Below are 27,540 nucleotides of genomic sequence, written 5' to 3'. Positions count from 1 at the left end.
AAAAAATTAAAAGAATAGGTTACTAACATTGGACATTTTAAATTTACTGTATTGCTATTTATTAACTCAGCATATGTATCCCAATTTGTCCTTTAGATGTCTGGAAGACAGAATTTTTTTTATAAATGTTACATATTTTAAAGTGTGACTATTACAATTGCCATTCAATTCTCTACAATCTGAATTGCATTATAGACATTTAATACAGTCTAAGGCATATATTTAATGTTTGAGATTTAAACATAAGTTGTGATTAAAAAATGAGTTCAGATGTCCTATGTGTATTTAGATCTCAGTAGGGATAGTTTATCATGTAGATGGTAAAAACTACAATTCTTTGAGCATGTTTGTATATTCAATCACTCCCTTAGACGGACCGTCTATTCCCCACAGGGGCCTGTGAGTTCATTATACATCTTGGGCAGGAAGTCCATATTTGGGTAAACACTTCTGAGGCTCCATCATGCTAATATTTACTTTGAAGTAACTGTCTGATCTAAGATTTGCAATACACAACCATATAGATGACCATCTTTTTGAAGTAATTTGTCTTTCTTTCAAATGACTGCCTGAACTAAACTAGACCAAATGTCTTCCCTTTGTTCTCACCTGGATGCATTGAAATTTTGCATATTGAGTGGGGGAGGATTGGATTGTGGTCAGCCAGGCATCTAATGTCTTACAAATAAATGAATCATTTGGTGTAGACAGCCATATATATTCAATTATTTATTTATATATATATATATATATATATATATATATATATATATATATATATACACTCACATTATTTAATAAAATTCAGATACCCTGACACATATCCCCCTTCCAATTTTAAATAGATGTAGGATACATGTATTTGAATTGGCTTAAAGTCAGTGGTACTTGGTGTATTGACTGTATGCATTATAGACAGTCTTCTATGAAGATAATCCATTTTTTTGAGCCCTTATGCTCATTAGCTAGGCATCTTTAAACTACAATATGTCTAATGTATTTGGGGATATGATATTTCATTCTCCCTCTATGACTTGTAGTTGGGACCTAGGATGGCACGCTCGCAACTGATTAATATGGTCCCATTTATCCATAAAAGTATCATTTCTTTCATGTAATTAACAAGAGTCCATGAGCTAGTGACGTATGGGATATACATTCCTACCAGGAGGGGCAAAGTTTCCCAAACCTTAAAATGCCTATAAATACACCCCTCACCACACCCACAAATCAGTTTTACAAACTTTGCCTCCAAGGGAGGTGGTGAAGTAAGTTTGTGCTAGATTCTACGTTGATATGCGCTCCGCAGCAAGTTGGAGCCCGGTTTTCCTCTCAGCGTGCAGTGAATGTCAGAGGGATGTGAGGAGAGTATTGCCTATTGAATGCAGTGATCTCCTTCTACGGGGTCTATTTCATAAGGTTCTCTGTTATCGGTCGTAGAGATTCATCTCTTACCTCCCTTTTCAGATCGACGATATACTCTTATATTTACCATTTCCTCTACTGATTCTCGTTTCAGTACTGGTTTGGCTTTCTACAAACATGTAGATGAGTGTCCTGGGGTAAGTAAGTCTTATTTTCTGTGACACTCTAAGCTATGGTTGGGCACTTTATTTATAAAGTTCTAAATATATGTATTCAAACATTTATTTGCCTTGACTCAGAATGTTCAACTTTCCTTATTTCCAGACAGTCAGTTTCATATTTGGGATTATGCTTTAATTATCATATTTTTCTTACCTCAAAAATTTGACTTTTTTCCCTGTGGGCTGTTAGGCTCGCGGGGGCTGAAAATGCTTCATTTTATTGCGTCATTCTTGGCGCGGATTTTTTTGGCGCAAAAATTCATTTCCGTTTCCGGCGTCATACGTGTCGCCGGAAGTTGCGTCATTTTTTTGACGTTATTTTGCGCCAAAAATGTCGGCGTTCCGGATGTGGCGTCATTTTTGGCGCCAAAAGCATTTAGGCGCCAAATAATGTGGGCGTCTTATTTAGCGCCAAAAAATATGGGCGTCGCTTTTGTCTCCACATTATTTCAGTCTCATTTTTCATTTGCTTCTGGTTGCTAGAAGCTTGATGTTTGGCATTTTTTTCCCATTCCTGAAACTGTCTTATAAGGAATTTGATCTATTTTGCTTTATATGTTGTTTTTTCTCTTACATATTGCAAGATGTCTCACGTTGCATCTGAGCCAGAAGATACTACAGGAAAACCTCTGCCTGCTGGATCTACCAAAGCTAAGTGTATCTGCTGTAAACTTTTGGTAGCTATTCCTCCAGCTGTTGTTTGTATTAAATGTCATGACAAACTTGTTAATGCAGATAATATTTCCTTTAGTGATGTACCATTGCCTGTTGCAGTTCCCTCAACATCTAAGGTGCAGAATGTTCCTGATAACATAAGAGATTTTGTTTCTGAATCCATAAAGAAGGCTTTGTCTGTTATTTCTCCTTCTAGTAAACGTAAAAAGTCTTTTAAATCTTCTCTCTCTACAGATGAATTTTTAAATGAACACCATCATTCTGATTCTTTGGACTCTTCTGGTTCAGAGGATTCTGTCTCAGAGATTGATGCTGATAAATCTTTATATTTATTTAAGATGGAATTTATTCGCTCTTTACTTAAAGAAGTACTAATTGCTTTAGAAATAGAGGATTCTAGTCCTCTTGATACTAATTCTATACGTTTGGATAAGGTTTTTAAAGCTCCTGCGGTTATTCCAGAAGTCTTTCCTGTTCCTAATGCTATTTCTGCAGTAATTGCTAAGGAATGGGATAAATTGGGTAATTCATTTACTCCTTCTAAACGTTTTAAGCAATTATATCCTGTTCCGCCTGACAGGTTAGAATTTTGGGACAAAATCCCTAAAGTTGATGGGGCTATTTCTACCCTTGCTAAACGTACTACCATTCCTACGTCAGATGGTACCTCGTTTAAGGATCCTTTAGATAGAAAAATTGAATCTTTTCTAAGAAAAGCTTATCTATGTTCAGGTAATCTTCTTAGACCTGCTATATCATTGGCTGATGTTGCTGCAGCTTCAACTTTTTGGTTGGAAACTCTAGCGCAACAAGTAACAAATCGTGACTCTCATGATATTATTATTCTTCTCCAGCATGCTAATAATTTCATCTGTGATGCCATTTTTGATATTATTAGAGTTGATGTTAGATTTATGTCTCTGGCTATCTTAGCCAGAAGAGCTTTATGGCTTAAGACTTGGAATGCTGATATGGCTTCTAAATCAACTCTACTTTCCATTTCTTTCCAGGGAAACAAATTATTTGGTTCTCAGTTGGATTCTATTATTTCAACTGTTACTGGTGGGAAAGGAACTTTTTTACCACAGGATAAAAAGTCTAAAGGTAAAAACAGGGCTAACAATCGTTTTCGTTCCTTTCGTTTCAACAAAGAACAAAAGCCTGATCCTTCGTCCTCAGGAGCAGTTTCAGTTTGGAAACCATCTCCAGTCTGGAATAAATCCAAGCCTGCTAGAAAGGCAAAGCCTGCTTCTAAGTTCACATGAAGGTACGGCCCTCATTCCAGTTCAGCTGGTAGGGGGCAGGTTACGTTTTTTCAAAAAAATTTGGATCAATTCTGTTCACAATCTTTGGATTCAGAACATTGTTTCAGAAGGGTACAGAATTGGTTTCAAGATGAGACCTCCTGCAAAGAGATTTTTTCTTTCCCATGTCCCAGTAAATCCAGTGAAAGCTCAAGCATTTCTGAATTGTGTTTCAGATCTAGAGTTGGCTGGAGTAATTATGCCAGTTCCAGTTCCGGAACAGGGGATGGGGTTTTATTCAAATCTCTTCATTGTACCAAAGAAGGAGAATTCCTTCAGACCAGTTCTGGATCTAAAATTATTGAATCGTTATGTAAGGATACCAACGTTCAAGATGGTAACTGTAAGGACTATATTACCTTTTGTTCAGCAAGGGAATTATATGTCCACAATAGATTTACAGGATGCATATCTGCATATTCCGATTCATCCAGATCATTATCAGTTCCTGAGATTCTCTTTTCTAGACAAGCATTACCAATTTGTGGCTCTACCGTTTGGCCTTGCTACAGCTCCAAGAATTTTCACAAAGATTCTCGGTGCCCTTCTGTCTGTAATCAGAGAACAGGGTATTGTGGTATTTCCTTATTTGGACGATATCTTGGTACTTGCTCCGTCTTTACATTTAGCAGAGTCTCATACGAATCGACTTGTGTTGTTTCTTCAAGATCTTGGTTGGAGGATCAATTTACCAAAAAGTTCTTTGATTCCTCAAACAAGGGTAACCTTTCTGGGTTTCCAGATAGATTCAGTGTCCATGACTTTGTCTTTAACAGACAAGAGACGTCTAAAATTGATTACAGCCTGTCGAAACCTTCAGTCTCAATCATTCCCTTCGGTAGCCTTATGCATGGAAATTCTAGGTCTTATGACTGCTGCATCGGACGCGATCCCCTTTGCTCGTTTTCACATGCGACCTCTTCAGCTCTGTATGCTGAACCAATGGTGCAGGGATTACACGAAGATATATCAATTAATATCTTTAAAACCGATTGTTCGGCACTCTCTAACGTGGTGGACAGATCACCATCGTTTAATTCAGGGGGCTTCTTTTGTTCTTCCGACCTGGACTGTAATTTCAACAGATGCAAGTCTCACAGGTTGGGGAGCTGTGTGGGGATCTCTGACGGCACAAGGAGTTTGGGAATCTCAGGAGGTGAGATTACCGATCAATATCTTGGAACTCCGTGCAGTTTTCAGAGCTCTTCAGTTTTGGCCTCTTCTGAAGAGAGAATCGTTCATTTGTTTTCAGACAGACAATGTCACAACTGTGGCATACATCAATCATCAAGGAGGGACTCACAGTCCTCTGGCTATGAAAGAAGTATCTCGAATTTTGGTTTGGGCGGAATCCAGCTCCTGTCTAATCTCTGCGGTTCATATCCCAGGTGTAGACAATTGGGAAGCGGATTATCTCAGTCGCCAAACGTTGCATCCGGGCGAATGGTCTCTTCATCCAGAGGTATTTCTTCAGATTGTTCAATTATGGGGGCTCCCAGAGATAGATCTGATGGCCTCTCATCTAAACAAGAAACTTCCCAGGTATCTGTCCAGATCCCGGGATCCTCAGGCGGAGGCAGTGGATGCATTATCACTTCCTTGGAAGTATCATCCTGCCTATATCTTTCCGCCTCTAGTTCTTCTTCCAAGAGTAATCTCCAAGATTCTGAGGGAATGCTCGTTTGTTCTGCTAATAGCTCCGGCATGGCCTCACAGGTTTTGGTATGCGGATCTTGTCCGGATGGCATCTTGCCAGCCATGGACTCTTCCGTTAAGACCAGACCTTCTGTCACAAGGTCCTTTTTTCCATCCGGATCTGAAATCCTTAAATTTAAAGGTATGGAGATTGAACGCTTGATTCTTGGTCATAGAGGTTTCTCTGACTCCGTGATTAATACTATGTTACAGGCTCGTAAATCTGTATCTCGAGAGATATATTATAGAGTCTGGAAGACTTATATTTCTTGGTGTCTTTCTCATCATTTTTCTTGGCATTCTTTTAGAATACCGAGAATTTTACAGTTTCTTCAGGATGGTTTAGATAAGGGTTTGTCCGCAAGTTCTTTGAAAGGTCAAATCTCCGCTCTTTCTGTTCTTTTTCACAGAAAGATTGCTATTCTTCCTGATATTCATTGTTTTGTACAAGCTTTGGTTCGTATAAAACCTGTCATTAAGTCAATTTCTCCTCCTTGGAGTTTGAATTTGGTTCTGGGAGCTCTTCAAGCTCCTCCGTTTGAACCTATGCATTCATTGGACATTAAATTACTTTCTTGGAAAGTTTTGTTCCTTTTGGCCATCTCTTCTGCTAGAAGAGTTTCTGAATTATCTGCTCTTTCGTGTGAGTCTCCTTTTCTGATTTTTCATCAGGATAAGGCGGTGTTGCGAACTTCTTTTGAATTTTTACCTAAAGTTGTGAATTCCAACAACATTAGTAGAGAAATTGTGGTTCCTTCATTATGTCCTAATCCTAAGAATTCTAAGGAGAAATCATTGCATTCTTTGGATGTTGTTAGAGCTTTGAAATATTATGTTGAAGCTACGAAATCTTTCCGTAAGACTTCTAGTCTATTTGTTATCTTTTCCGGTTCTAGGAAAGGCCAGAAAGCTTCTGCCATTTCTTTGGCATCTTGGTTGAAATCTTTAATTCATCTTGCCTATGTTGAGTCGGGTAAAATTCCGCCTCAAAGAATTACAGCTCATTCTACTAGGTCAGTATCTACTTCCTGGGCGTTTAGGAATGAAGCTTCGGTTGACCAGATCTGCAAAGCAGCAACTTGGTCCTCTTTGCATACTTTTACTAAATTCTACCATTTTGATGTATTTTCTTCTTCTGAAGCAGTTTTTGGTAGAAAAGTTCTTCAGGCAGCGGTTTCAGTTTGAATCTTCTGCTTATGTTTTTTGTTAAACTTTATTTTGGGTGTGGATTATTTTCAGCAGGAATTGGCTGTCTTTATTTTATCCCTCCCTCTCTAGTGACTCTTGTGTGGAAAGATCCACATCTTGGGTAGTCATTATCCCATACGTCACTAGCTCATGGACTCTTGTTAATTACATGAAAGAAAACATAATTTATGTAAGAACTTACCTGATAAATTCATTTCTTTCATATTAACAAGAGTCCATGAGGCCCACCCTTTTTTGTGGTGGTTATGATTTTTTTGTATAAAGCACAATTATTCCAATTCCTTATTTTATATGCTTCGCACTTTTTTTCTTATCACCCCACTTCTTGGCTATTCGTTAAACTGATTTGTGGGTGTGGTGAGGGGTGTATTTATAGGCATTTTAAGGTTTGGGAAACTTTGCCCCTCCTGGTAGGAATGTATATCCCATACGTCACTAGCTCATGGACTCTTGTTAATATGAAAGAAATGAATTTATCAGGTAAGTTCTTACATAAATTATGTTTTTTGGGTATCCTAGTTTTATAGGCGACTGGAGATATTTTGTCAGTAACGACAAAGGGACCCTTCCATTATTGAAGAAATGTCTTCTCCTTAACCTGATCTCTTCCAAAGTTATAAAGATAAACTTTATCATTTATTTCATATTCCTTTTTGGACGTTTTGAGATCATAATAGGTTTTAGTGCAGCTGCAGTCTTTTCAAAGTTCCTTTGAGCAGATGCAAAGGCATATTGCAGATGCTTCTTTAGGTTCTCCACATATTGATGCGTATTGACAGCGTTTATCAAGTTCTGGTCTGATGTACGGTACAGTAGATGCTGAGGTAGAACCATTTTTCTACCAGTCATCAGTTCAAAAGGTGACATCTTGGTAGCACTACTTGGAGTTGCTCTTAATGCCATTAGGACTAGAGGTAGTTTTACATCCCAGTCTTTACCCGTTTCTCTCACAAACTTTTGAGGATTTCCACAATGGACTGGTTGTAATGCTCCACACCACCACTTGAGGCAGCTTTATATGCAATATGTAGCTTTCTTTTGACCCCTAGTATTTTTCACATTTTGGTCATCACTTTGCTAGTGAACTGGGTTCCCCGATCGGATTCGATTCTTTGGGGCAAACCAAATCTGGAAAATACGTGGTTGATGAGCAATGCTGCATATGTTTCAACACTATTGTTAGGTGCACTGATGCACTCTACCCATTTAGTGAACAGGCATGTCACTGTTAACATGTATTTGTTACCTCTTGATGACCTAGTTACAAGAACAATAAAATCAATTTAAATATCTGACCATGGCATTACCATCCCCCTTTTCTGCAATGGCGCTCTATGCGTTGGCGCAGTGGGTTGGAACTGTGGACAGATTAAACTACCTTGACAGTAGAGCTGCGCATCTTCACTTGTCTCACGATTCGATTCGATTACGATTATCATTGTAACGATTCGATACGATTCGATTCTACGATGCATCGCGATGCATCACGATTACTGCCCATGATTTTCATGATCTTGTTCTATTTCATATTATATATATATATATATATATATATATATATATTTATATATGTGTGTGTATATATATATATATATATATATATATATATATATATATATATATATATATACACACATATATATATATATACATACACACATATATATACATACACACACACACACATATATATATATATATATACATACACACATTTATATATATATATATATATATATATATATTGTGTGTGTGTGTATATATATAATAATCTTTTAAACAACTGTGTAAGATGGAAGAGCACTTATAAACATAATACTACAATATGCACAGAAATGTATCTGTAGATTTATTTTACAAAGGAAAACCAGCAGCAGTGTACTCACTCAAACATTCTCACGGAGTACATGCAGACATCTGAAACCTGACCCAGAGAGCATTACCAATAGACCTCCTCTCACACAAATGTTCCGGTCAGGAATTTTTATGACACCTATCCTAAAGAGCCGACAGCAGCCTCATGTAAACAGTGAATCTTTTCTTGTATTATAGATTCACTGTTTACTGTTGCGGTCTCTGCTGCATGTTTCCTCTGTCAGATCCCTAGCCCAAACGAGCATTTGAGGGTTGCTGTAAAACTTTTGACGTACTGTATCTAATAGCAACCCTCAAATGCTCGTTTGGGCTAGGGGTCTGACAGAGAGGAAACATGCAGCAGAGACCGCAACAGTAAACAGTGAATCTATAATACAAGAAAAGGTTCACTGTTTACATGAGGCTGCTGTCGGCTCTTTAGGATAGGTGTCATAAAAATTCCTGACCGGAACATTTGTGTGAGAGGAGGTCTATTGGTAATGCTCTCTGGGTCAGATATCTGCGCAGTGTGCACAGGAAGTCCTGAATCACAGGAGTTCCCTGTCAGACTCGCCTGGCATGTATGGGGTTAATGGTGCCTATCTGGGAGTTGCCTGTTCTATGTCACCTGTCTTTATAATATAAGCCTTTCCAAGCCTCCTCCTCCCCTGTATGTCAGTTTGTTTATTTTTTTATTGCAAGTACTGTGAGTTTGCCCTCCCTTCACTGACTGCTGCTTTATTTAATACTATTGGTATTGGTAGTACTAGCAGTCAGTGCCTATCACTGTTCTACGTTATCAGCAGCTAATTCAGAGGGATTATATGAATTCCTGTGACACTGGCTACCGAGAGCCTCTCTCTGACGTGCACAATATTGCACTACGTAGAACAGTGATAGGCACTGACTGCTAGTACTACCAATACCAATAGTATTAAATAAAGCAGCAGTCAGTGAAGGGAGGGCAAACTCACAGTACTTGCAATAAAAAAATAAACGAACTGACATACATGGGAGGAGGCGGCTTGGAAAGGCTTATATTGTGGCTCCATAACAGTGAAGTTTAAAAACGGAGCAATGAGTAAACCAGAGTGTTCCATTTCCTCACATACCGCGGGGGTCAGGTAAGACACCAACGATGGCTGCTTGCAATAAAAATATAAACGCAATGACATACAGGGGAGGAGGCGGCTTGGAAAGGCTTATATTGTGGCTCCATAACAACAGTGAAGTTTAAAAACGGAGCAATGAGGAAAACAGGAAACTGACAGTACAAGACTCATTTCCTCACATACCGAATCCCCTGCCCATGACGTCACTGACCCGGAATCGATTAAGAGCCTTCACTGCATCGATGCAGAATCGTTCACTGCTGCATCGTGATGCATCGGTGTGACGATTATTTTTGACAGCCCTACTTGACAGTAAGTTTGAACATCTTTCAACATGTGTGGCCAAAAGGTGTAATCACGCAATATTTAATACGTGAGTTTGGCACCACGATGGCCAGATGTGGGGGCATCATGGGCATGTTGAAGCATTAGACCTCTGAACTTGGTGGGTACCACCCATTGCTGGATGCCAGTTTTGGAGGTTCTAATTAACAAACCATCCTGTAACTTGAATTGTGACCTGGATTTTATTAAGATTCTAAGATCTTCCTTTCCAATACAGTCATCTTTTGAGATGGGGTTGCTTTCAGGATCTTCTATGTGTTTATAGAAGATGCCTACAATGGGGTCTTCTTTTTGACTAGTGATCAGGTCCTCACTAGGAGAATCCTGACTCCATTGTACCAGGTTTGGTTTACTCTATTGTTTAGCCTGGTTTCTGGTAATGGCTTCTACCTGAATTGTATGCATTAAGTGGTGGATATTAATGAGTTCTCCAGTTATGGCTCCTCGTTTGGCTAATGAATCTGCAAGATCATTGCCTTCCTTATCAGGACCTAGAACCCTGGAATGACCCTTGGTCTTTTTTTTAGTGTATAGTTAACCCATTTGATACCACTAGATTATCAATCTCGCAGAACAACTTGCCATGTTTGACTGGGTTGTTATTAGTTTTCTGCATGCCATTCCTTTTCAATGTTCTTTTCTTTGCTCTTCTCTGTCGGTAAAGTATTTTCTATGGTACTTTGTCCTCTTGCTGCCTGGAAGATGCTCTTTTTCGAGTTATGCTAAGGGCTTCTCTCTTTGTTTGGTCCCTGTCTCTTTGTGGATTGTTTCTGGAGATTCTTTCGGACCTTCTTATCTAATTTTTCTCTTCTTTTAGTTAGGGAGAATGTGGTGTGGGGGTTTGTTGTTATCCCTTGCCATTGTTCAGGGAGAGGTGTTTCTGTGTGTGCTTCTAGTGAGTGGAACTTTTGTCTCCTCAGAAGCTTTTGTGCTCAGTGAAGTCCAGAATTTGGAGTGATCTCTAATTGGGATCATTATGGTTCTAATTGTTGGGCAGTTACGTTGTGTCCTCTCCATATTTTTGTTCTTTCTGCTTCTGTTGAAGTAGATTTTTATCGGGAATCCGGGTTGTGTCAGGCTGTGGTGCCATCAGAATGGGCCACCTTTTTTATTCCCGCCCGTTTGCATTTAGTGTCCTCTATAAGCTTGGGTATTGATTTCCCAAAAGTAATGAATGCAGCTGTGGACTCTCCCCGTTTTAAGAAGAAAAACTTAAGTTATGCTTACCTGATAATTTTCTTTTCTTCTGAACGGGGAGAGTCCACAGCTCCCCCGCCCGTTTTTTTTTCTGTGGACGGCCTTACATTCTTTTTTTATCCGTTCTTCTGGCACCTTTTTTCACCCTGATATTTCTCCTACTCTTCCTTGTTCCCTTGGCAGAATGACTGGGGGAATGAGGGAAGGGGGGAGGAGTATTTAAGCCTTTGGCTGGGGTGTCTTTGCCTCCTCCTGGTGGCCAGGTTCTGTTTCCCAAAAGTAATGAAAGCAGCTGTGGACTCTCCCTCTACAGAAGAAAAGAAAATTATCAGGTAAGCATAATTTTTAAGTTTTTTGCATCTTTGCATTGTTTAGTCTGACAGTAATCTTCATATTTTAGCGCTCTATATCGCCTGCAGCTTACAGATTTTAGCATGCGCTACACCACTTAATATACACAGTACAAAAATATGAGAATTAATTTCATAAAGTGCATAAATATACAGTAACATCAGATGCACTGAGTGTTTGTTGTGTCTCTCCGCCTGTTTATGGCACAGTGACACAGTGCAGCATAGATAGCATCTCCCCCTGCCCCTCAGAGTGTCATTAGGAGTCTAGGATGACTTAGCATTGCTGCGGGCTATTAGGACAGGGTAAGATAAGTTTTGTGTCACTTCAGTTCTGTGTGTCTTTAAAGGGACATTAAACACTAAATACATGCTAGATAGAATGAGACATTCAAAGAAAAGATTAGTCCATGACTAACATGTAGATGTATTTTTTAAAGTTTCATTAGTTGTTTCAAAAGTGACAAAGTAAGTGTAAAGTTTTAGTGTCTATAAAACACTGGGAGCTGCCATGTTGTAACTTGTGTTACCTTCTCTGCTGTGGCCAATTAGAGACAGTTATAAATAGGTCACTAGAGTGTGCAGCCAATGGTTGTGCTGGATTTAACAGTGTTCTGCACTTCCATTTCTAACAGGAACTGAAAAGCTCACAATTTCAGAATGGAATTACAGGCAAAGAGGACAAAATAAATAATGATAGTATATTGCAGATCTGTTTTATATATACAATTTATCATTTCTCCAACATAGGTGTGTCCGGTCCACGGCGTCATCCTTACTTGTGGGATATTCTCTTCCCCAACAGGAAATGGCAAAGAGCCCAGCAAAGCTGGTCACATGATCCCTCCTAGGCTCCGCCTACCCCAGTCATTCTCTTTGCCGTTGTACAGGCAACATCTCCACGGAGATGGCTTAGAGTTTTTTAGTGTTTAACTGTAGTTTTTTATTATTCAATCAAGAGTTTGTTATTTTGAAATAGTGCTGGTATGTACTATTTACTCAGAAACAGAAAAGAGATGAAGATTTCTGTTTGTATGAGGAAAATGATTTTAGCAACCGTAACTAAAATCCATGGCTGTTCCACACAGGACTGTTGAGAGCAATTAACTTCAGTTGGGGGAACAGTGTGCAGTCTCTTGCTGCTTGAGGTATGACACATTCTAACAAGACGATGTAATGCTGGAAGCTGTCATTTTCCCTATGGGATCCGGTAAGCCATGTTTATTACGATCGTAAATAAGGGCTTCACAAGGGCTTATTTAGACTGTAGACATTTCTGGGCTAAATCGATTCATTATTAACACATATTTAGCCTTGAGGAATCATTTTATCTGGGTATTTTGATATAATAATATCGGCAGGCACTGTATTAGACACCTTATTTCTTAGGGGCTTTCCCAAAGCATAAGCAGAGTCTCATTTTCGCGCCGGTGTGGCGCACTTGTTTTTGAGAGGCATGGCATGCAGTCGCATGTGAGAGGAGCTCTGATACTTAGAAAAGACTTTCTGAAGGCGTCATTGGTATCGTATTCCCCTTTGGGTTTGGTTGGGTCTCAGCAAAGCAGATACCAGGGACTGTAAAGGGGTTAAAGCTTAAAACGGCTCCGGTTCCGTTATTTTAAGGGTTAAAGCTTCCAAATTTGGTGTGCAATATTTTTAAGGCTTTAAGACACTGTGGTGAAAATTTGGTGAATTTTGAACAATTCCTTCATGTTTTTTCGCAATTGCAGTATTAAAGTGTGTTCAGTTTAAAATTTAAAGTGACAGTAACGGTTTTATTTTAAAACGTTTTTTGTACTTTCTTATCAAGTTTATGCCTGTTTAACATGTCTGAACTACCAGATAGACTGTGTTCTGAATGTGGGGAAGCCAGAATTCCTATTCATTTAAATAAATGTGATTTATGTGATAATGACAATGATGCCCAAGATGATTCCTCAAGTGAGGGGAGTAAGCATGGTACTGCATCATTCCCTCCTTCGTCTACACGAGTCTTGCCCACTCAGGAGGCCCCTAGTACATCTAGCGCGCCAATACTCCTTACTATGCAACAATTAACGGCTGTAATGGATAATTCTGTCAAAAACATTTTAGCCAAAATGAACCCTTGTCAGCGTAAGCGTGGCTGCTCTGTTTTAGTTACTGAAGAGCATGACGACGCTGATATTAATATCTCTGAAGGGCCCCTAACCCAATCTGAGGGGGCCAGGGAGGTTTTGTCTGAGGGAGAAATTACTGATTCAGGGAACATTTCTCATCAGGCTGAATCTGATGTGATTACATTTAAATTTAAGTTGGAACACCTCCGCATTTTGCTTAAGGAGGTATTATCCACTCTGGATGATTGTGAAAAGTTGGTCATCCCAGAGAAACTATGTAAAATGGACAAGTTCCTAGAGGTGCCGGGGCTCCCAGAAGCTTTTCCTATACCCAAGCGGGTGGCGGACATTGTTAATAAAGAATGGGAAAGGCCCGGTATTCCTTTCGTCCCTCCCCCCATATTTAAAAAATTGTTTCCTATGGTCGACCCCAGAAAGGACTTATGGCAGTCAGTCCCCAAGGTCGAGGGAGCGGTTTCTACTTTAAACAAACGCACCACTATACCCATAGAGGATAGTTGTGCTTTCAAAGATCCTATGGATAAAAAATTAGAAGGTTTGCTTAAAAAGATGTTTGTTCAGCAGGGTTACCTTCTACAACCCATTTCATGCATTGTCCCTGTCACTACAGCCGCATATTTCTGGTTTGATGAACTGATAAAGGTGCTCGATAGTGATTCTCCTCCTTATGAGGAGATTATGGACAGAATCAATGCTCTCAAATTGGCTAATTCTTTCACTCTAGACGCCACTTTGCAATTGGCTAGGTTAGCGGCTAAGAATTCTGGGTTTGCTATTGTGGCGCGCAGAGCGCTTTGGTTGAAATCTTGGTCGGCTGATGCGTCTTCCAAGAACAAGCTACTAAACATTCCTTTCAAGGGGAAAACGCTGTTTGGCCCTGACTTGAAAGAGATTATCTCTGATATCACTGGGGGTAAGGGCCACGCCCTTCCTCAGGATCGGCCTTTCAAGGCAAAAAATAGACCTAATTTTCGTCCCTTTCGTAAAAACGGACCAGCCCAAAGTGCTACGTCCTCTAAGCAAGAGGGTAATACTTCTCAAGCCAAGCCAGCTTGGAGACCAATGCAAGGCTGGAACAAGGGAAAGCAGGCCAAGAAACCTGCCACTGCTACCAAGACAGCATGAAATATTGGCCCCCGATCCGGGACCGGATCTGGTGGGGGGCAGACTCTCTCTCTTCGCTCAGGCTTGGGCAAGAGATGTTCTGGATCCTTGGGCGCTAGAAATAGTCTCCCAGGGTTATCTTCTGGAATTCAAGGGACTTCCCCCAAGGGGAAGGTTCCACAGGTCTCAGTTGTCTTCAGACCACATAAAAAGACAGGCGTTCTTACATTGTGTAGAAGACCTGTTAAAAATGGGAGTGATTCATCCTGTTCCATTAAGAGAACAAGGGATGGGGTTCTACTCCAATCTGTTCATAGTTCCCAAAAAAGAGGGAACGTTCAGACCAATCTTAGATCTCAAGATCTTAAACAAATTTCTCAAGGTCCCATCGTTCAAGATGGAAACCATTCGAACTATCCTTCCTTCCATCCAGGAAGGTCAATTCATGACCACGGTGGATTTAAAGGATGCGTATCTACATATTCCTATCCACAAGGAACATCATCGGTTCCTAAGGTTTGCATTCCTGGACAAACATTACCAGTTTGTGGCGCTTCCTTTCGGATTAGCCACTGCTCCAAGGATTTTCACAAAGGTACTAGGGTCCCTTCTAGCGGTGCTAAGACCAAGGGGCATTGCAGTAGTACCTTACCTGGACGACATTCTGATTCAAGCGTCGTCCCTCCCTCGAGCAAAGGCTCACACGGACATCGTCCTGGCCTTTCTCAGATCTCACGGCTGGAAAGTGAACGTGGAAAAGAGTTCACTATCCCCGTCAACAAGGGTTCCCTTCTTGGGAACAATTATAGACTCCTCAGAAATGAGGATTTTTCTAACAGAGGCCAGAAAAACAAAACTTCTGGACTCTTGTCGGATACTTCATTCCGTTCCTCTTCCTTCCGTAGCTCAGTGCATGGAAGTGATCGGGTTGATGGTAGCGGCAATGGACATAGTTCCTTTTGCGCGCATTCATCTAAGACCATTACAACTGTGCATGCTCAGTCAGTGGAATGGGGACTATACAGACTTGTCTCCAAAGATACAAGTAAATCAGAGGACCAGAGACTCACTCCGTTGGTGGCTGTCCCTGGACAACCTGTCACAAGGGATGACATTCCGCAGACCAGAGTGGGTCATTGTCACGACCGACGCCAGTCTGATGGGCTGGGGCGCGGTCTGGGGATCCCTGAAAGCTCAGGGTCTTTGGTCTCGGGAAGAATCTCTTCTACCGATAAATATTCTGGAACTGAGAGCGATATTCAATGCTCTCAAGGCTTGGCCTCAGCTAGCGAGGACCAAGTTCATACGGTTTCAATCAGACAACATGACGACTGTTGCGTACATCAACCATCAGGGGGGAACAAGGAGTTCCCTAGCGATGGAAGAAGTGACCAAGATTATTCTATGGGCGGAGTCTCACTCCTGCCACCTGTCTGCTATCCACATCCCGGGAGTGGAAAATTGGGAAGCGGATTTTCTGAGTCGTCAGACATTGCATCCGGGGGAGTGGGAACTCCATCCGGAAATCTTTGCCCAAGTCACTCAGCTGTGGGGCATTCCAGACATGGATCTAATGGCCTCTCGTCAGAACTTCAAAGTTCCCTCCTACGGGTCCAGATCCAGGGATCCCAAGGCGGCTCTAGTGGATGCACTAGTAGCACCTTGGACCTTCAAACTAGCTTATGTGTTCCCGCCGTTTCCTCTCATCCCCAGGCTGGTAGCCAGGATCAATCAGGAGAGGGCGTCGGTGATCTTGATAGCTCCTGCGTGGCCACGCAGGACTTGGTATGCAGATCTGGTGAATATGTCATCGGCTCCACCTTGGAAGCTACCTTTGAGACGAGACCTTCTTGTTCAGGGTCCGTTCGAACATCCGAATCTGGTTTCACTCCAGCTGACTGCTTGGAGATTGAACGCTTGATTTTATCGAAGCGAGGTTTCTCAGATTCTGTTATCGATACTCTTGTTCAGGCCAGAAAGCCTGTAACTAGAAAGATTTACCACAAAATTTGGAAAAAATATATCTGTTGGTGTGAATCTAAAGGATTCCCTTGGGACAAGGTTAAGATTCCTAGGATTCTATCCTTCCTTCAAGAAGGATTGGAAAAAGGATTATCGGCAAGTTCCCTGAAAGGACAGATTTCTGCCTTGTCGGTGTTACTTCACAAAAAGCTGGCAGCTGTGCCAGATGTTCAAGCCTTTGTTCAGGCTCTGGTTAGAATCAAGCCTGTTTACAAACCTTTGACTCCTCCTTGGAGTCTCAATTTAGTTCTTTCAGTTCTTCAGGGGGTTCCGTTTGAACCCTTACATTCCGTTGATATTAAGTTATTATCTTGGAAAGTTTTGTTTTTAGTTGCAATTTCTTCTGCTAGAAGAGTTTCAGAATTATCTGCTCTGCAGTGTTCTCCTCCTTATCTGGTGTTCCATGCAGATAAGGTGGTTTTACGTACTAAACCTGGTTTTCTTCCAAAAGTTGTTTCTAACAAAAACATTAACCAGGAGATTATCGTACCTTCTCTGTGTCCGAAACCAGTTTCAAAGAAGGAACGTTTGTTGCACAATTTGGATGTTGTTCGCGCTCTAAAATTCTATTTAGATGCTACAAAGGATTTTAGACAAACATCTTCCTTGTTTGTTGTTTATTCAGGTAAAAGGAGAGGTCAAAAAGCAACTTCTACCTCTCTCTCTTTTTGGATTAAAAGCATCATCAGATTGGCTTACGAGACTGCCGGACGGCAGCCTCCCGAAAGAATCACAGCTCATTCCACTAGGGCTGTGGCTTCCACATGGGCCTTCAAGAACGAGGCTTCTGTTGATCAGATATGTAGGGCAGCGACTTGGTCTTCACTGCACACTTTTACCAAATTTTACAAGTTTGATACTTTTGCTTCTTCTGAGGCTATTTTTGGGAGAAAGGTTTTGCAAGCCGTGGTGCCTTCCATTTAGGTGACCTGATTTGCTCCCTCCCTTCATCCGTGTCCTAAAGCTTTGGTATTGGTTCCCACAAGTAAGGATGACGCCGTGGACCGGACACACCTATGTTGGAGAAAACAGAATTTATGTTTACCTGATAAATTTCTTTCTCCAACGGTGTGTCCGGTCCACGGCCCGCCCTGGTTTTTTAATCAGGTCTGATAATTTATTTTCTTTAACTACAGTCACCACGGTACCATATGGTTTCTCCTATGCACATATTCCTCCTTAACGTCGGTCGAATGACTGGGGTAGGCGGAGCCTAGGAGGGATCATGTGACCAGCTTTGCTGGGCTCTTTGCCATTTCCTGTTGGGGAAGAGAATATCCCACAAGTAAGGATGACGCCGTGGACCGGACACACCGTTGGAGAAAGAAATTTATCAGGTAAACATAAATTCTGTTTTTATAATACCATCACAAAGTGTTTAATGTCCCTTTAAGCATTTACCTTAGACTTGCAATAGTGTAATATATAGGGAAGTGATAATATACTGTATGTGCAGGATAGTTAAAAATAATTGATAATGGGATGTTTTATGTTTCATTATAGCATTACTTCAATATTAATTGCATATTTTGCATGTTTCCTCATTGAGCAAAATAAGGTTTGTTTTTCCCTGTTTATGTTATATAATTAAGAGATAATTAGTGCTCATGATCTACTAAGCATTCTTACATTGTGACTGTACCTTCAAATCAGTGGTCTGCACATTACTTTAGGTTCTGTATGTAACTACTGGCTGTGTAGCAGATCCATATGTTTCTGCTAAAGAATTACAATAGGAAAAAAAAGAAAACAAGAGAAAAGAAAAAAAAAGAAACAAATAGGAAGAAGTAAAGAAAGAAAAAAGAAAAAAAAAAACCATTAAGACATTACTGGTATATTTAAAATATGGGTTGCAGTGGAATATTTTGTGAATTTTACAGAGAGAGTTGTCCAAAGTACCAGAGAATTTTTAACACTGTTTCCTATCACTCCATTTAAACAGAAACAGAACTGTAATAATAAATATTTAAATGTATGTGTATATTTGTGTTGAAGAATGTTACATTCACACTTTGCATAGATTTCAAAATGTACACTGTCATATTTTATTGTCACTGTATTTGTCTCTCTACACCCTGCATTTTGTATCTTTGTGATATTGTTGTTATAAATAAGTTAAAATAAATGTTAACCCATGACATCCCAATTGCTAATAAAATTATTCAATTGGTACATGTTGATTTTATTGCATTTTTGTGAAACTGTTTTAACAGTTTTTAAATATTATTTGTATTTATCTTACAGGAGCTAGAGTAAATGCCAAAGACAGCAAATGGTTAACACCTCTGCATAGAGCTGTTGCATCCCGCAGTGAGGTATGGATTAACTCAATTTTCATCAGTTTCCTTGTAAATTGTTATAAAGTTGTATATTAAAGAATGCTTATCCTATCCTAAAATTGGGGGTGGGGAGAGTTACTCAATGGTTTTTATCTGGCTATCATTTTCTCAGAACTAAATAACTGTATTTGTCTGAAACAGGAAATCTTTTTAAGGTCTTTGATCTTATCGTTATTAAAAAGTTATAATCCACTTTAAGCAGCAAATTTGTATTTTTGAGATGGAGTAACGAAATTTGATGATACCATATATATTTTTTACAGGAATCTGTGTAATCACAGCTGGTACTGTTGGTAGATATTGACATTTGTGAAAGCTAATTACTTATATTTAGCTTAATTAATAAATTTAATCAATACAGTGGTATTTAAATAATTTGTGAGCACGAAAAGAAAAAAAAACCTTTGTGGACAAGAATGTGAAAAGGGTGGACATCCTATTTTAAAGGGTAATGTTTTAATAGAAATCATTGGCAATATGAATTATTCATCATTTTAAAAGTATTTTACCTTTCTTTCCTAAGATATGGTGAGTCCACGGTGTCCTCAATTAATCTCCTGGCCAGCAGGAGGAGGCAAAGATCATCACAATCTGTTTATTTTTTGGGTTTAGTTTGATTTAGCATATTTGTTTTTAATAAATGAGTACTGTTTCGATATCCCTTTACATTTTTATTAGTTTTAGCATGAGTCTGCTTCAAATTGTAATTGTAAGTTAGTATTGGCTTACAATTATTAGATAGAATTATAATGTGTGGTATTTTATCACCAAATGTTTGTATATGGTCTATTTACATTTATTTCTGGGTACTGTGATCTTGTATTGTCAATTATCTTATAGCTTCCCTTGATAAACATGAAAGAGGTGGAAAATTAATACTTTCTTCTATAAAGGTAAGACGAGTCCACGGATTCATCCTTTACTTGTGGGATATTATCCTTCCCTACAGGAAGTGGCAAAGAGCACCACAGCAGAGCTGTCTATATAGCTCCTCCCTTAGCTCCACCCCCCAGTCATTCTCTTTGCCTACTCTAAGTACTAGGAAGGGTAAAATGAAAGAGATGATAAAATATTAGTTTTTAATTTCTTCAAGCAAGAGTTTATTTTAAATGGTACCGGTGTGTATTATTTACTCTCAGGCAGTAGATAGATGAAGACTGCTGCCTGGAGGATGATGATCTTAGCATTTGTAACTAAGGTCCATTGCTGTTCCCACAGAGGCTGAGGAGTACAGGAAACTTCAGTGTGAGGAACTGTTTCATGCTATGCAGCAATGAGGTATGTTCAGTCATATTTTTCTGGAGAGACTGTGTATTTCAGAAAGGCTGACATTATACCCAGGAGGGTAAGGGTAAGCAGTAATCCTAGAGAAAAGAAGGGCATTACTTAGCTTGCATATGGGGCCAATTTCTAATATGGTTGACACTGAAACAAATGTTTGTGAGCAAACGTTTTTTTGTTGATTGGGAGTGCTTTAACGTTTTTGTGGGCAATTTTATTAGGGCACACATGGCTTAATTTTCAGGTCTTAAAACCCACATGGCTAGATATAACCTCTCTGGTGCTGTTCTTTAAGGCTGAGGAAACATTGAGTGAGATGGGCGGGGGCTATTTTTGCACCTCAGATGCGCAGTTAGTTTTGTCAGTAAACGGCAAGCTCTAAATCCTGAGGGCCCTGCTGTATGTTGTGGGCCAAATCAAAGCTTTTACCCCACACTTTCGATCCCTGAGGGCAGGTAGGGCCACAGCAGGGCTGTGGCAAAGTGCTGAGAGTGTTTTTTCCAGATCTGGGCCTATTTTCGATTCGGTTTGGAAATTAAGGGGTTAATTGTTAAAAAAATTTTGTGGTGCAATCTTAACTACCTATAGTGTGTCTACATACAAAAATTTAAAAAAATTGGTTCATGTTTAGACTGTTTTGCAGAATGTGTATGCTTTTTTTCTCTTAAAGGAACAGTACTGTTTTTTGAGATTGGTATTTTTTTCACTGAATAAAAATGATGCTTCTGTTGAACAGATTTATAAGGCTGCGACTTGGTCTTCGCTTCATACCTTTTCCAAATTTGATACCTTTGCTTCTTCGGAAGCCGTTTTTGGGAGAAAAGTTCTTCAAGTAGTGGTGCCTTCTGTTTAACCACCTGTCTTGTCCCTCCCGTTCATCTGTGTCCTGTAGCTTTGGTATTGTATCCCACAAGTAAAGGATGAATCGGTGGAATCGTCTTACCTTTATAGAAGAAAACTACATTTATGCTTACCTGATAAATTGATTTCTTCTATGGTAAGACGAGTCCACGGCCCGCCCTGTCATTTTAAGACAGAATATATTTCTTCTGTTATGTGTGATCAGTCCACGGGTCATCATTACTTCTGGGATATTATCTGCTCCCCTACAGGAAGTGCAAGAGGATTCACCCAGCAGAGTTGCTATATAGCTCCTCCCCTCTACGTCACCTCCAGTCATTCTCTTGCACCCAAAGACTAGATAGGAGGTGTGAGAGGACTATGGTGATTATACTTAGTTTTTTATAACTTCAATCAAAAGTTTGTTATTTTACAATAGCACCGGAGCGTGTTATTACTTCTCTGGCAGAGTTTGAAGAAGAATCTACCAGAGTTTTTCTTATGATTTTAACCGGAGTAGTTAAGATCATATTGCTGTTTCTCGGCCATCTGAGGGAGGTAAAAGCTTCAGATCAGAGGACAGCGGGCAGTTGAATCTGCATTGAGGTATGTAGCAGTTTTTATTTTCTGAATGGAATTGATGAGAAAATCCTGCTATACCGTTATAATGACATGTATGTATACTCTACACTTCAGTATTCTGGGGATGGTATTTCACCGGAATTACTCTGTAAAAGTACATTAAACCTTTTAATAGGTATTTAATTCATGTTAAACGTTTTTGCTGGAATGTAGAATCGTTTGCATTTCTGAGGTACTGAGTGAATAAATATTTGGGCATTATTTTTCCACTTGGCAGTTTGCTTGTTTTGATTATGACAGTTTCGTTTATCTCTCACTGCTGTGTGTGAGGGGGAGGGGCCGTTTTTGGCGCTCTTTGCTACGCATCAAAAAATTTCTAGTCAGTTACACTTGTATTTTCTGCATGATCCGGTTCATCTCTAACAGAACTCAGGGGTCTTCAAACTTCTTTGAAGGGAGGTAGATTCTCTCAGCAGAGCTGTGAGATTTATGTAGTGACTGTGTTTTAAAACGTTGCTCTGTGATTTTTATGTTTAAAATTTAATTAGTGTTGCTTTACTAATGGGAACAAACCTTTGCTAACAAGTTGTGTTGTTTTTAAAGAGTGATGCTATAACTGTTTTTCAGTTCATTATTTCAACTGTCATTTAATCGTTTAGTGCTTCTTTGAGGCACAGTACGTTTTTGTTAAATAAGATTGTAACCAAGTTGCATGTTTATTGCTAGTGTGTTAAACATGTCTGATTCAGAGGAAGATACCTGTGTCATTTGTTCCAATGCCAAGGTGGAGCCCAATAGAAATTTATGTACTAACTGTATTGATGCTACTTTAAATAAAAGCCAATCTGTACAAATTGAACAAATTTCACCAAACAGCGAGGGGAGAGTTATGCCGTCTAACTCGCCTCACGTGTCAGTACCTGCGTCTCCCGCCCGGGAGGTGCGTGATATTATGGCGCCTAGTACATCTGGGCAGCCATTACAGATAACATTACAAGATATGGCTACTGTTATGACTGAAGTTTTGGCTAAGTTACCAGAACTAAGAGGCAAGCGTGATCACTCTGGGGTGAGAACAGAGTGCGCTGATAATTCTAGGGCCATGTCTGATACTGCGTCACAGCTTGCAGAGCATGAGGACGGAGAGCTTCATTCTGTAGGTGACGGTTCTGATCCAAGCAGATTGGATTCAGATATTTCAAATTTTAAATTTAAATTGGAAAACCTCCGTGTATTACTAGGGGAGGTCTTAGCGGCTCTTAACGATTGTAACACTGTTGCAATACCAGAGAAAATGTGTAGGTTGGATAAATACTTTGCGGTACCGGCGAGTACTGACGTTTTTCCTATACCTAAGAGATTAACTGAAATTGTTACTAAGGAGTGGGATAGACCCGGTGTGCCGTTCTCACCCCCTCCAATATTTAGAAAGATGTTTCCAATAGACGCCACCACACGGGACTTATGGCAAACGGTCCCTAAGGTGGAGGGAGCAGTTTCTACTTTAGCTAAGCGCACCACTATCCCGGTGGAGGATAGCTGTGCTTTTTCAGATCCTATGGATAAAAAATTAGAGGGTTACCTTAAGAAAATGTTTGTTCAACAAGGTTTTATATTGCAACCCCTTGCATGCATCGCGCCGATTACGGCTGCGGCAGCATTTTGGATTGAGTCTCTGGAAGAGAACCTTAGTTCCGCTACGCTGGACGACATTACGGACAGGCTTAGAGTCCTTAAACTAGCTAATTCATTCATTTCGGAGGCCGTAGTACATTTAACCAAACTTACGGCTAAGAATTCAGGATTCGCCATTCAGGCACGTAGGGCGCTGTGGCTAAAATCCTGGTCGGCTGATGTAACTTCTAAGTCCAAATTACTTAATATACCTTTCAAGGGGCAAACTTTATTTGGGCCCGGTTTGAAAGAAATTATCGCTGACATTACAGGAGGTAAGGGCCACGCTCTACCTCAAGACAAAGCCAAAGCTAAGGCTAGACAGTCTAATTTTCGTCCCTTTCGGAATTTCAAAGCAGGTGCAGCATCAACTTCCACTGCACCAAAACAGGAAGGAGCTGTTGCTCGTTACAGACAAGGCTGGAAACCTAACCAGTCCTGGAATAAGGGCAAGCAGGCCAGAAAACCTGCTGCTGCCCCTAAGACAGCATGAACCGAGGGCCCCCGATCCGGGACCGGATCTAGTGGGGGGCAGACTCTCTCTCTTCGCCCAGGCTTGGGCAAGAGATGTCCAGGATCCCTGGGCGCTGGAGATCATATCTCAGGGATACCTTCTAGACTTCAAATTATCTCCCCCACGAGGGAGATTTCATCTGTCAAGGTTGTCAACAAACCAAATAAAGAAAGACGCGTTTCTACGCTGTGTACAAGATCTATTATTAATGGGAGTGATCCATCCGGTTCCGCGGTCGGAACAAGGACAAGGGTTTTACTCAAACCTGTTTGTGGTTCCCAAAAAAGAGGGAACTTTCAGGCCAATCTTGGATTTAAAGATCCTAAACAAATTCTTAAGAGTTCCATCGTTCAAAATGGAAACTATTCGGACAATCTTACCCATGATCCAAAAGGGTCAGTACATGACCACAGTGGATTTAAAGGATGCTTACCTTCACATACCGATTCACAAAGATCATTACCGATATCTAAGGTTTGCCTTCTTAGACAGGCATTACCAGTTTGTAGCCCTTCCATTCGGATTGGCTACGGCTCCAAGAATTTTCACAAAGGTTCTGGGTGCCCTTCTAGCGGTTCTGAGACCGCGAGGAATTTCGGTAGCTCCGTACCTAGACGACATTCTGATACAAGCTTCAAGCTTTCAAACTGCCAAGTCTCATACAGAGTTAGTTCTGGCATTTCTAAGGTCGCATGGATGGAAAGTGAACGAAAAGAAGAGTTCTCTCTTGCCTCTCACAAGGGTTCCATTCTTGGGGACTCTTATAGATTCTGTAGAAATGAAGATTTATCTGACAGAAGACAGATTAACAAAGCTTCTAAATGCATGCCGTGTCCTTCATTCCATTCAACTCCCGTCAGTAGCTCAATGCATGGTGGTGATCGGCTTAATGGTAGCAGCAATGGACATAGTACCCTTTGCACGCCTACATCTCAGACCGCTGCAATTGTGCATGCTGAGTCAGTGGAATGGGGATTACTCAGATTTGTCCCCCACTCTGAATCTGGATCAAGAGACCAGAAACTCTCTTCTATGGTGGCTTTCTCGGCCAGATCTGTCCAGGGGGATGCCTTTCAGCAGGCCGGACTGGACAATTGTAACAACAGACGCCAGCCTTCTAGGTTGGGGCGCTGTCTGGAATTCTCTGAAGGCTCAGGGACAATGGAGTCAGGAGGAAAGTCTCCTGCCAATAAACATTCTGGAATTGAGAGCAGTTCTCAATGCCCTTCTAGCTTGGCCCCAGTTAAAGACTCGGGGGTTCATCAGGTTTCAGTCGGACAACATCACGACTGTAGCTTACATCAACCATCAGGGAGGGACAAGAAGCTCCCTAGCAATGATAGAAGTATCAAAGATAATTCGCTGGGCAGAGTCTCACTCTTGCCACCTGTCAGCAATCCACATCCCGGGAGTGGAGAACTGGGAGGCGGATTTCTTGAGTCGCCAGACTCTTCATCCGGGGGAGTGGGAACTTCATCCAGAGGTCTTTACCCAAATACTTCGACGTTGGGGCAAACCAGAGATAGATCTCATGGCGTCTCGCCAGAACGCCAAACTTCCTCGCTACGGATCCAGATCCAGGGATCCGGGAGCGGTTCTGATAGATGCTTTGACAGCACCTTGGAACTTCAGGATGGCTTATGTGTTTCCACCCTTCCCGCTGCTTCCTCGATTGATTGCCAAAATCAAACAGGAGAGAGCATCAGTGATTCTAATAGCGCCTGCATGGCCGCGCAGGACTTGGTATGCAGATCTAGTGGACATGTCATCCTGTCCGCCGTGGTCTCTACCTCTAAGACAGGACCTTCTGATTCAGGGTCCATTCAAACATCAAAGTCTAACTTCTCTGAAGCTGACTGCTTGGAAATTGAACGCTTGATTTTATCAAAACGTGGGTTTTCTGAGTCGGTTATTGATACCCTGATACAGGCTAGGAAGCCTGTTACCAGAAAGATTTACCATAAAATATGGCGTAAATACCTATACTGGTGTGAATCCAAAGATTACTCCTGGAGTAAGGTTAGGATTCCTAGGATATTGTCTTTTCTACAAGAAGGTTTAGAAAAGGGTTTATCGGCTAGCTCATTAAAGGGACAGATCTCAGCTCTGTCCATCTTGTTACACAGGCGTCTGTCAGAAAATTCAGACATCCAGGCCTTTTGTCAGGCTTTAGCTAGGATCAAGCCTGTGTTTAAAACTGTTGCTCCGCCATGGAGTTTAAACTTAGTTCTTAACGTTTTACAGGGTGTTCCGTTTGAACCCCTTCATTCCATTGATATAAGATTGTTATCTTGGAAAGTTCTATTTTTAATGGCTATTTCCTCGGCTCGAAGAGTCTCTGAGTTATCAGCCCTACATTGTGATTCTCCTTATCTGATCTTTCACTCAGACAAGGTAGTTCTGCGTACTAAACCTGGGTTCTTACCTAAGGTTGTCTCTAACAGGAATATCAATCAAGAGATTGTTGTTCCCTCCTTGTGTCCAAATCCTTCTTCAAAGAAGGAACGTCTTCTACACAATCTGGATGTAGTTTGTGCCCTCAAGTTCTACTTGCAGGCAACTAAAGATTTTCGCCAAACTTCTTCCCTGTTTGTCGTTTATTCTGGACAGAGGAGAGGTCAAAAAGCTTCTGCTACCTCTCTCTCTTTTTGGCTTCGTAGCATAATACGTTTAGCCTATGAGACTGCTGGACAGCAGCCTCCTGAAAGAATTACAGCTCATTCCACTAGAGCTGTGGCTTCCACTTGGGCCTTTAAGAATGAGGCCTCTGTTGAACAGATTTGCAAGGCTGCAACTTGGTCTTCGCTTCATACTTTTTCCAAATTTTACAAATTTGACACTTTTGCTTCTTCGGAGGCTATTTTTGGGAGAAAGGTTCTTCAGGCAGTGGTTCCTTCTGTATAATGAGCCTGCCTATCCCTCCCGTCATCCGTGTACTTTTGCTTTGGTATTGGTATCCCAGAAGTAATGATGACCCGTGGACTGATCACACATAACAGAATAAAACATAATTTATGCTTACCTGATAAATTCCTTTCTTCTGTTGTGTGATCAGTCCACGGCCCGCCCTGTTTTTTAAGGCAGGTACATATTTTTTAAATTATAATTCAGTCACCACTACACCCTTGGCTTCTCCTTTCTCGTTGGTCTTTGGTCGAATGACTGGAGGTGACGTAGAGGGGAGGAGCTATATAGCAACTCTGCTGGGTGAATCCTCTTGCACTTCCTGTAGGGGAGCAGATAATATCCCAGAAGTAATGATGACCCGTGGACTGATCACACAACAGAAGAAAGGAATTTATCAGGTAAGCATAAATTATGTTTTTTTTGATTTACACTTCAGTTACCTCTGCACCTTGTAGTTTCTCCTTTTCCTTCCTGTACCTTCGGTCGAATGACTGGGGGTGGAGCTAAGGGAAGAGCTATATAGACTGCTATGCTGTGGTGCTCTTTGCCACTTCCTGTAGGGAAGGATAATGTCCCACAAGTAAAGGATGAACTTGTCTTACCATAGAAGAAATCAATTTATCAGGTAAGCATAAATTTAGTTTTCTGTATGCTGTCTATATATATATATATATATATATATATATATATATATATATATTTCTTTCATGTAATTAGCAAGAGTCCATGAGCTAGTGACATATGGGATATACATTCCTACCAGGAGGGGCAAAGTTTCCCAAACCTCAAAATGCCTCAAAATACACCCCTCACCACACCCACAATTCAGT

At 40.7% G+C, this 27,540-nt stretch overlaps 1 protein-coding gene across 3 annotated transcripts in view; it reads left to right on the top strand.

Moving 5' to 3' along the window:
* Positions 1-27,540, top strand: part of ANKRD28 (ankyrin repeat domain 28) — a 1,012,368-nt gene that overhangs the window by 302,594 nt on the left and 682,234 nt on the right. For all 3 annotated transcript variants that reach the window (XM_053714205.1, XM_053714203.1, XM_053714204.1), the window contains exon 4: positions 18,818-18,888. Coding sequence is in view for 2 of the 3 variants with exons in the window: in XM_053714203.1 (XP_053570178.1) it covers positions 18,818-18,888 (71 nt within the window). In the remaining variant the exon portion in view is untranslated. The remainder of the gene's footprint in view (positions 1-18,817; positions 18,889-27,540) is intronic.

The sequence above is a fragment of the Bombina bombina genome, chromosome 5 (assembly GCF_027579735.1).
Source record: "Bombina bombina isolate aBomBom1 chromosome 5, aBomBom1.pri, whole genome shotgun sequence".
NCBI classification, from domain to species: domain Eukaryota; kingdom Metazoa; phylum Chordata; class Amphibia; order Anura; family Bombinatoridae; genus Bombina; species Bombina bombina.
Note: the sequence above shows the minus strand (reverse complement) of the source record. Positions and strands in the feature narration are given on the sequence as shown.